Genomic DNA, 12018 nt, shown 5'->3' with positions numbered 1-12018 from the left:
GTACTTTTGGTGTTTCAGACAATAGAGTTTGACTTTAGAATCATTGATTCATAGAGCCTAGTGATCAGAATAATTCTAGATCTATATTTTATCCATTTGCTAATCCTATATTAATTCATATAGAGTTAGGATTTTATAGTATTCATTCATTTGCACTTGGTTCATTTCCGTTATTAGCTAAACCACAGTAGGGATAAATAGACTTGTATTGTCCCCTACATATATCAGAAAGTTCTGGTATCCAGGGTTCAGACATAGTTCTACCTTTATTGTACATCATATTTATGAGAGAATTTGGAGAGAGTCTGTAGAATTGTTGTATCTGTATCTGTGTAATGTGATATTGGGTTCCTTAATAAACGGTAACCGTAAAGGTGTGCGTAAACTTATCTTATGCTTTCTGGTTCTTCTTTAGTTACTTAGAACTAGTCAGTCATTAGGTACTTGGTTTGGAAATACCATATAATTTCCTGGGGGCTTGTCATAAGCATTTAGTGACAGTTTAGAATAGTCGTGCTCTCCATGTAAAGGGTTGAGCCAGGGGCGAAGACCGTTACAATACTTCATATATAGTGCTGAATCTTATTTTGAATTGATGCTTCATTTATACGTATTTATAGTTAGATGTCTATTTTTCGGAAATGATTTTAAGACTACTACTGATACATGCTATCACAGCAATGTATAATAATTCTGCTGTTGTAGCCGTTTACATCACTCGATCTGTGACACTTATGTGACCTACATTTTATATGTTTCCGTCACGTGTATTGGCTGTACTGTAGTACGGTTGAGAAAATCTTACTTAAATGAAGCTATCACGTAATTATTATTATTATTATTATTACAAGCTAACCGGTAATAAGATTTATATATATTTTTTCAATGCAGCCGTGACTATTCTCCATAATTATGCTTATTGAAGATTTAAAAGAAACTGTTGTTAGGTATACATGTAGCAAACACTAGTGAAAGCAAGTGTGTGTTTTTTTTTATAAAAGCACTGGATCAGCCCAACAGAACTCAAAATATAAGTAGTGCATTTTATAAACTACAGTGTAACAGTGATAGAGACCTAACCCCCGGGCCTGGAAAGTTATCCAAAGCAGGCACTTCTTATGAGGAAGCACTGTATAAAGTCAAGAGTGTAATCAGACCAGGAGAAATCAAGATATTGTGCATTAGTACATTAAACAGATTTTCTATTTATAGTGACACATTGACCTTTGACCACTGGACCTAAAAGGTTATCCCAAGCAGGCACTTTCTTCCATGAAGCACTCGATAAAATCTGAGTGTAATCAGTCCAACAGAATTTGAAATACAGTGCACAAACTGATGTTCTATTTGTAGTAAGTGACCTTGACCTTTGATATCAAAGGCTGAAAAGCTATCAAAAAGCTTAAACAAACATTTTATTACACTTGATAAAGTCCATGTATGTACACACACAAGGTTCTACACTTAAAGTTGATAAGTTGACTTTAAGTTTTTTTCTGTATGTTATTACCATCTCCATAACATATTTGATGAAATTGCTAAGTGTTTAAATTGAATCAGTTGATGATTTTCTATATATAGCAACAGTGCCCTGGCCTTGACCTTGGAACCCTGAAACACAACAATGTCCGAAGTATACTCATACTTGACCTTTAAATAAAGTTTGACCAAAATCCATGAACGAATGAAGTTGCTAAGTGTTTAAATTGAATCAGTTGTAGATTTTCTATATATAGCAACAGTGACCTTGTCCTGACCTTGGAACCCTGAAACACAAGGGTATACCCATATTTGACCTATGTATAAAGTTTGACCAAAATCCATGAAAGAATGAAGTTGCTAAGTGTTTAAATCGAATCGAGACGGGACGGGACGGGATGATTTTCTATATATAGCAAATGTGTCGACCTTGGCCTTGACCTTGGATCACTGAAATACAAAAATGTCCAAAGTATACCTATACTTGACCTTTGTATAAAGTTTGACCAAAATCTGTCAATGAATGAAGTTGCTAAGTGTTTAAATTAAATCGGGATGCGACGCGACGCGACGCGACGGTACAAGATGACACACCAGGGCAAAAGCTCACTTGTCCTTGGCAGGTGAGCTAAAAGCAGATAGAAGGACAAACAGACGTAAAATCTGATTACTAAAGATGTTCAGGGGTCCTAACAACAAATTGTGTAATTGAATTGGAGAATCTCCCTTTGGGACCCCACTCCTCCCCCTAGAGAGCCAGAGTATTATGAGAGAGACCCTCTGTTAAACGGTATTCAGTCTTCTTAACCAAGTAATGCTCCAGACCATTGGTTTGAAAACATCATCAAGCCATACAGAAGGACTTCAAAGGATGTACTGTTTCAGGTGATTTATGTCCTCAGCCAGAGTCATATGAGGACGGGTGTCACCTATAGAAGAAAACTGCAAATCGAAGGAAGTGCATGTGTTGACGGAAAGAATACAGTTACTTATAAGAATTTCCTATGTGCAAAGGGCTATATCTCCAGAAAAAATAGAACATGGACACTGGATTCTAACTCAAACTGTAAACCATTATACATGTATACTAAGATGCAAATAATATGGAAAACAGTTAATTATGAGAATTTCCTATGTGCAAAAGGGCCATAACTCCAGTCAAAAATGGAATTTTAATACATGGTTCAAACTCTGTAATCTATTATGATAAAGCCACAAACAAAGGTTCAAATTGATATGGCAAGCGGTAGCGAAATAAGTCCAAAAAAAGGGTTATTTTGATAATTTCCTATGTGCGAAGGGCCATAACTCCAGCAACGAATGAAATATTGACACAGGGTTTGGACTCTAACTGTAATCCATTATGATAAAGCCACATACTAAGTGGCAAGCGGTAACGAACAAAGTATGGCAAACATTTAATTATGAGAACTTCCAATGTGTGAAGGCCCATACATTTTGGCACGCAGTTCGAACTTGATCTGTAATCTATTATGATTAAGCCATATACAAAGTTACAAATTGATATGGTAAATGGTAGTGAAAAAAAGTCTGGGAAACTTAAATGTGACTGCCGCCGCCAACGACAACGTATGATGACGGACAGACTGATCCTTAAGTGTTCGCCATGCTTCTCAGGCGGCATGACTAGTAAGAGAAGGCAGAACAGTGAAGAAAGAAAGGAAAAATTTAAGATCCCAAGTGTGTTGCAATGGGAGCAGAAGATCTATTTCGGTCTGTTCAATGTCCCCCATGTAGTAGACATGAAAGAAAATCCCCGATTCTTCAGCCTGTTTTTGTTGTCATTACTGTCCAGCCTGTAACATCTCATCTTTGCTAGCCAAGCGTTCATTTTGTATTCACATATTCATGTATTCAACCTTAGCGGATTTAGCCTTGTTCTCTAAGCTTTCAAATTATTGAACCTGGCACAGGGGTTTGGCACGATTACCGTCCTATGGTCCACATATTTTTTGTATATCATACATAATATAATACACATATGTGAACTGAGGGTTAGAAATTAATATACCAAGTTCCTGTGCATGTAAATAATAATGGCGGCGCCCAGTACCAAGTTCGAGTATGTCATGATTTATATAAAAAACAACCAAAGGAGGACAATACTTAAAGACACATTTCCTGTATATGATCAGCTGGTATAGATAATTGGCCATATTCTAACTGTAAATGATAACCAAGGGAAATACATAGGCGACCATTGCTGAAATAATCTTGAAAGTTTAAAGTTTTGCTAGTAAAGTGTCTATGCAAGGTGGCAGGGGAGGGAAATTAAACACAAGGCTTAATCTGCCAAGGTTGAGTAGTACAATTTTAAATTATGAACCCTTGGCTATTGAAGATGGTGAGATAACGAGGTTCGATTGTAAAATAAGATGTGTATTCAGCAGTATGCTCCAGTGAAATTACACTATAAAATCAGCATCAGTCCTGCGCTATCACAAGGAGACAAACATGAACATACCACAGACTCCCAAAACACAAATTAATTATGCACAAACTCACCACACGCATGCATCTAGCAAATGGGGAAGGCCGTCCTTAAATGACCATGTATAGCTGTTGATAGGACATACATTAAACAACACTTAATCAAACCTGAAGTTCATTTTGACATAAAGATCTTATTTATTTGGATAATTTCATGGAAATGATGACTTGTTATTTTAAACAAATGATTTGTTAATTTCAGCTTGCATGCACTGTATGAATGTCATTTTAGTAACATTGTACCCATATGAATCCATGATTGTCGTGAAGTGGTGCTTTATTTGAATTTAATACATTTGATGCTCTATTACCTGACCTGGAACGCATTTGTAGTTATACCGAGACAATTACAATACTGTGGTATAACTGTTTAAGCGTCTGCGAAACCAGCTGTTCTAACTTACAAACGTCCAGGTGACGAGAAAGAACATTAGAGGAGTGTTTCTGACTTATGACAGGAGCTGTAGGGAATTCACACTTTTCAATTTGTACTTTTCTTCTTTTTGGATAACGATGCTTTAACTTGTAAGCGAAAATACATCACTGGCGTCACGGGCAGCATCGATACTAAAAACTTCTTATAATATTAACGGCTGCCAAACCCATGCTCCTGGTTACAAATAAATGCTATGTTCCAATCACCTGCCCTCTGGACTGGTTTTTAAGTAAGTCGTTTTAATGCCAAATTTTGTACATCATGATTGTTTAGCCTCTTTATCTTAATCCTTCCAACGTAGGTAACTTGTGATAAAAGTTGTAGGTCTGCGCGATCGCAAACGTATAATGCTGCTATTTTCGTATAAATGTATGTTAGTACTTGCTGTGATAGTAATGGATTAAACGAGTTTTACCTTCTGTTGTATTCTAGCACATCAGTGTCTCAATACATACGGTATTAATCTGTTAATGTTCGATAAACGTCTGTTTATTATTTCTGTCCTGATTATTTTGTGAGGTATTTCCGGGTCACGTTCTGGTATCAAGTGCGCTTCCGGTTACGTCATAAAATGCAAAATCTTTTTGATATTTATTAATTAAAGATAGTTTAAAGAATAAACGAGTTAATAAAAACAATATCAATAAATTGTAAATATTATTTTCTTAAATGTTCGCGAAGCAGACGACGTTTGATCATAATCTCGAAACTAGAACATTTTTTCAAATAAAATTTGTTTTAACATTTGAAAGAAAAAGTTTGAAGGGGAAAAAATCAATATGTTCTTTTATGAATGAATGAAAGTGATACAAAAAAGAAATATATTAATTAATTGATAGTAAATTTATCAAAAACATCATCCTTAGAGAGTATGTTCTGGGCATGATCGATTAGAAGCTTTGCAATACTTCCAACTCTTTCAAACGCGCATCAGCCCGAGATTAGACCCTGTTTTCAAAATGGCGACTGGAAGTAGCAAGGCGGATTAAATTGGAAATTCAATTGTGAATATTTCGGCAAGTAAACATTGTTCACAAAGCCCATGTGGTCTGTTCATCTAATTTAGTCAAGATGTACTCAGATCAGTCGTTGTTTAGTCGCTAGGGTCATTCACAAAAAAAAAATAGTATTATTATATAAACTTATTGTAATTATTTTAAATCTTATTAGTTATTAACCATTAATCACCATAGTTTAAGCATATTATATATAGCGTAGTATACATTCACATTTAAAACGACAAGGAAATGAATAAAAGTAAATAATCAAGATAAATGATTCAATCCGGAAACTAAAAGGTGCCGTGTTTACGTTTGATTTTATCTTTATACTGTAAAATCATGGCGGTATCTACATGTGTTCGGAATTTGATGCGGTTTCTGGATTGCTATAATCGTTTCCCGTTATTTTGTGTGGATATACATTGAAGGGTGTTATTAAATATCTAGCATATGAAATATTATTCATCATTCCGATATTCTATTTGTAGAAGAAGAGTTCCGTTGGTGAGTTTAAATTTTATTGATGTATTTGTGTAATGCTGTTTATAAACACTACTCGACTTGCTCTTATTACGAACACGTAGGTTGTTGTCCTATATATACTGCACTCACACACGCGATAGTTTCCATTTCCTGTTGACATTTTCTATCATATTAAACTGTAAATGTCCAGGTCATAGAAGTTTAGATGATCCGTCGGGAATGTAGATAATTTCCTCTTAACTATTCACCACCATACTCTTCCCTTTATAAGGCAAAAGCTGATCTGTAGAATTATACAAAAGGAAACCAATTGACATTACTTTCAAGTAAAAAACTTCTTTTTAGAATTATAGTACAGAAACAATGGGCCTAACTTGATAGTAACTTTCGCAAGATAATTGATATCCAGAAAAAAACCCGTTTCAGATAATCAATGAGTCATGCATTTCAACACGAATACTAATCAACTGTCGACAGCTCCTTGAAATAAAAAAAAATATTACCGATTTCAAAAGGGAATGAGATAGCTACATTTTAACGGCCTACTTTCAATTCGCAATTACAATCACAATTTTCGTATCCTTTATCATGATTAATAGTCAGTGGGTAAACCCGATAAATAGTCAGGGGCTGACCTGATTTACTATTAGGGGGTAACCTGATTAATAGTCAGGTTACATCCGATTAATTGTCAAGGGGTAAATTTGATAAATAGTCAGGGCGTGAACCGATTAATTGTTAAAGGGTAAACCCGACTAATAATCTGGGGGTAAACCCGATAAATAGTCAGGAGGTAAACATGACTAATAGTAAGGTGGTTAATCTGATTAATAGTCAACGGGTAAACCCGATTAATTGTTAAAGGGTAAACCCGAATAATAATCTGGGGGTAAACCCGATAAATAGTCAGGAGGTAAAAATGATTAATAGTAAGGAGGTTAATCTGATTAATAGTCAGCGGGTAAACCCGATTAATTGTTAAAGGGTAAACCCGAATAATAATCTGGGGGTAAACCCGATAAATAGTCAGGAGGTTAATCTGATTAATAGTCAGGGGGTAAATCCGATTAATAGCCGGGAGGTTACCCGATTAATAGTCAGTGGGTAAACCCGATTATTAGCCGATAATTATCTTGGTAAACACGAAAAGTAGCCAGGGAAAAGGAATAAATACTTGATTCGTTGAATGTAATAATTAAAAACTATACAAAACAATATTCATATAATATTTGTATTTATTCATAATAAATGTGCTATCCCTGCCGTAGTAACATTAAATCATAACATCTTTTGATAATACAAAGTATATGTATATATATAAATGTAAAAACAAAAAATCTCAACAACACGTCTATAATATAAAAAATATACAAATGTATATAAAAATAATAACTTAATTTACAACCTTTATTGCTCTGACATTTTTTGATAATAAAAAGTACATTTATATATAAAAATGTAAAAACAACAAATCTCAACAACACGTCTATATCATAAAAATTATACAGACCTACACTTTTCTTTTTCTCGTGATTTGTGTTTACAGTGGTTCAAATATAACAGTACATTTCATGAGTTATGTAGTAGTTTTTAACATGTGCCGAATGAATTAGATGACACAGCAAACACTTTGTCTGTGTCGACGTTGACTGGATCATTCTTGTAGATCATGACCAGGGGGATTCCCGGTTTCATCATCTTATTTATAGCAGCGAACTCTGTAGCGGATGAGTTTTCAAAAGGACAAGAAAATCCTACCTTTTCCCCTTTGGGAACTTCACCTGCTAGATTACGAAACAAGCCTTTTGCTACACTTTTGTCATCTGCATACAAGGGAGCAATCTGGTTGTAAGAATCCTGGGAACGGAGCACTCCGTATCCGCAAACCTTACCGCTGCGTAAAGCCACATAGGTCTTGGACTTGACATGGTATATCCAATTCCTCATGTATTTCTCCCTCGCCACTTTGTGAATCTCTGTATCGTACTCCAGCAGGTCGGGGAGGCTGACCTGTCCTAAGGGGAGTATCGTGAAATCCTCGCCACCCTTGTTCTTACACGTCCGTTGGTCGATGTGGCCGTAATTGTACCACGTCATGTATGCTTTGTTTGGCTGGACGCCATGTTCTTCCTTGATCTTTTCCTGATAATAAGGCCACACAAACGTTCCTAGGTTTTTGGTTCCGACTTCCTGATGGATTTTCCCGTACAAGTCCATTCCTACGTTGGACTTTCTGTATTCTTTCTTCACCATCCACAGCCCCATCGTTGCTACGTTATCTGCGTGCGACATATACCCATGGGAGCCTAGAAACATGGAAAAGAGCAATGCTTGTTTAAAACATCGGACATTTATTTAGAAAACACTTGATCTTCAAAGTCCATCATGAAGTTATCTCAATAATCATATACTGGGACCAACATTTCCGATAGACATAAACTTTTTACATTGTGAGAGAAGCAATCGAAGGTCTTGTTTATAGATAATAAAGAAAAACACAGGGTCCCGTGTAGACCCGCTGTATACACTGGGACAGGGTCGATGTCTTGCTTCACCTGAAGACCGTTCTGGGCCCAGTTGTTCAAAAGGTGATTAGCTTAATCAATGATTAGCGCAAATTTTAATTTTAGCGTAACTTTAAAACACAACCATTGAATTAGTTACAACTTTCCAGATATCAAATATTTAGTAGAGTGAAGTTACATGCAATATTTTGAGATTTTACCTTGTATATTGACGAAATTATTAAAGGTTGGAAAATGTTGTTAAACAGTGATTAAGCTAACCACGCTTTGAACAACTGGACCCAGAATTATGAATGGTTCGGTAAATGAGGAATACATTGGGGCACAAGGTCTTGTAACCAAATATTTCAGAAGTATGCGGGATTGGTTCAGACGGGTGTTACAGTAATATCCTCCATAACCTGTACAAGTATTATCTGGGATTTTCGCCCCTAGCATCATCGATGAGTCTGATAAGGACGGAAAGCTGTATGATGCATTGTGATTCATTTTGGCATATTTAGTTATTTCCATTTTAAGGTGCAGTTATCTATACGTGTATTACGTTCATCGTTCTGTTATGGCCAAAACATGAACATTTGTAACAGATAAAGAGTTTGTTGACCACATTTCCCCTATCTTTTTATTTCTGCATATGTTCATGAACACATTTTAGTCGGATATTGCCATTCCTGTCAACGTTGTTTGGATTCTGTATCGACTTACTTCATTAAAAAGAAAGTTTTCCTAACATCGTATATTTGTAATTATTATGATAAAGTATTGATGAATGGAAAGGTAGTAAAATGATATATATCTGGACAAAATGATATTACGTTGAAAGTAAAACAGTAAGCACCCTACCTATTATTTCACCGTCATCCTTTTCGGCGACAAAGAAGCCGGAAGGATCAGTTTTAAAGGCACATTCCGTGTATGCCTTCTCCATCACCCATTTCTCGCTATCCATTATGTTGTTGATGGCTGGCAAGTCTTTGTGTTCCATTTGTCGGATGCTGTAGGTCATTGGTCGTGTTTCACTGTAGCTATAATATATATGTATTGATATATGATAGGTGTGGTAACGATAGGAAACACACGTGTATATTTCTTTAATATTCTTTTTTTGCTATACATACATTAGAATATATTAACACATATATACATGCATAATTAATAGATTATGTAGTTCTAAAATAATTTCATGTTTTATTCCTGTTAAAATAATGCTATGATTCATTGAATGAATAGAATTTTTTTATAATTCGATTTTTATTTAAGATGGTGGTCAAATAATGTTTTTTTATTAAACTACTGACGCGGAAACTATTGATAATGAGTGTAACTTTTCCTGGAATGAATTGTATGATATTTGGAAATTTTTACAACTATAATGAATCATATCGTAGACTGTATATTTCTTTAATATTCATTTTTTTTCTATACATACATTATAAAGTGTTAACACACATATATATGCATACTAATAGTCTGCTGGATAACTGAACTACTCGGTAGTGAAGTAGACGTAAATTAAAACCACTCAAACAAATACACAAACTAACACCTAGACTTTTATATCGTGGCTAGCGAACTTCTCAAAATTTGACATTTTCAAAGTAATCCTATTGCCTATGAATGCCAAATGAAAGCTTTTTTCGGGGTTAAATTTCCTTTTTACATGCGCACTCGTACACACATACCAAATCTTGATACGTACGAGTAGTATTACATCTTTCATCCAAACCGCCGTACAGATCATTGGTAGGGTAAGAGCAAACGGTCTTTTTAAAGCACACCCCTGACAATTCATTGTGGCATAAATTTAAACTGATCTCAACGCCTAATATCTGTATTTAAGTAAGTCTTTCCAAACAACTATATTTGTTTGAAGTGTCAATTTTAGTAAAATATTTAGATATGTACCATTGTGTAAGATTTCTGTTCGCCGATGCTAGTGTTGACCTGGGAAATCGTCTGAAGAGAGTGCTGAGCATCCTTTAGTCTTTGTTCAAACTGTTATTAACGTCCGCTTCGTATGAATGAGATAGTTATTAGTTATATATGTACCATACATACATATATATATATAATACACCGAATATTACAGATGGTATTTTCCTCATACGACAGAAGAGACCGAGGGGAATATATATATTTCTCCGTCATCGTCTGCTTTGTATGAATGAGAGAGTTATTAGTCATATGTACGGCAATTCCAGATGGTTTTCCCCTCAAATGACAGAGGAAGCTGAGGGGAAATACACACATAAAAATAGACAAAATCCCAACCACCAGTTATTCTCCCTACATGTTCTGACTGTAACGGTGTTTTTAATAGATTATGTAGTTCTGAAATAATTTCAGGTTTTATGCTTGTTAAAATAATCCTATTATTCATTGAATGAATAGTATTTTTTATAATTCGATTTTTATTTAAGATGGAGGTCATTTTTCATTAAACAACTGACGCGGAAACTATTGATAATGAGTGTAACTTTTCCTGGAATGGATGGTAGGATATTTGGAGATTTTTACAACTACAATGAATCATATTGTAGACTGTGTAATTCTACCACAATCAATCTACACTGATCGTTGAAAGTGTCCTATTTTTGTTCCTATACGGAATAATCTCTATGTTGTATTTTGTTTTTCCCTTGACCCTTATGATACAAGTAGCAGTTCATCTGATTTAAAAACCACCAAACAAGTGTTAATTGATGTTACAACTGTTACACAGTATGATATATTTGGTATCTTTTTGGAAACTTTCACAATTACAGTGAATCATATTGTAGACTTATAGTTCTACCACAATCAATCTACACTGTCCGTAGAAAGTGTCCTAATATTCGTCCACTCTATGTTTTATTTTGTTTTTCCCTTGACCCTTATATTACAAGTAGTTAGTCAATGATTTAAATACAAACAAACAAGCGTGTATTGCTATTACAACTATAACAAAATGGCGGCTATCCGCAGCATACTAGTTAAGCACGGTTATAACTAAAAACGCATTTTCTAATATTTTGTATTAGTAGCTATATCTAGACAGTTACAATTTACAAAGACGACTAGAATTCTCTCTACTCCTTCTATCGGTGTAAATAATTCCTTTGTAATAGAGCATAGAATGGAAAAGCGATATTTTTTTCTGACAGAAAAAGAGACGTTTTGGAGGAAAGCTTTTAAGATTGATAAAACGATCTTTGGATTATCCAAATCCTACATTCTACTACTTTCGTTTTTTGGATTAAACTGTATTATTGATAGTATTTACAGATGATTTAATTTTGCTATATTCGCGGTAACCAAAGATAGCGCAAACATTAAGACTGCGAATATTAACACCCTCAATTATAATTTCATGAAAGATATATTTACGGCCGCATTACTGCCGAATAATGAAAATCAAACAGCAATTCATGTTTTTTTTTAACTTTATTTTCAAAAAACAACTTGTAGAATAAACCCAATTACAAAGATTAATACGAAAGTCCATTCGTGAGCGTAATATATTTACTTGTTCATGTTGCGAGAATTAAATCCCTTCAAACAGGTTCTGACCGGAACAACGCAAAATATAAGCCCTGCGAAATAA

The 12018-nt window shown here is 34.8% G+C and overlaps 1 protein-coding gene across 1 annotated transcript; it reads right to left on the bottom strand.

Moving 5' to 3' along the window:
* Window positions 1-7173: 7173 nt before the first annotated feature.
* LOC110457859 lies at window positions 7174-10538 on the bottom strand. The gene is made up of 3 exons (XM_021509303.1): window positions 10341-10538; window positions 9279-9460; window positions 7174-8216 (listed from the first exon to the last, which is right to left on the bottom strand). Exons 1-3 carry the CDS (start codon window positions 10409-10411, stop codon window positions 7501-7503), a joined length of 969 nt encoding a protein of 322 aa, XP_021364978.1. The 5' UTR covers window positions 10412-10538; the 3' UTR covers window positions 7174-7500.
* Between the last annotated feature and the right edge of the window lie 1480 nt (window positions 10539-12018).

This window comes from Mizuhopecten yessoensis, unplaced genomic scaffold (assembly GCF_002113885.1).
Source record: "Mizuhopecten yessoensis strain PY_sf001 unplaced genomic scaffold, ASM211388v2 scaffold9341, whole genome shotgun sequence".
NCBI classification, from domain to species: domain Eukaryota; kingdom Metazoa; phylum Mollusca; class Bivalvia; order Pectinida; family Pectinidae; genus Mizuhopecten; species Mizuhopecten yessoensis.
Note: the sequence above shows the minus strand (reverse complement) of the source record. Positions and strands in the feature narration are given on the sequence as shown.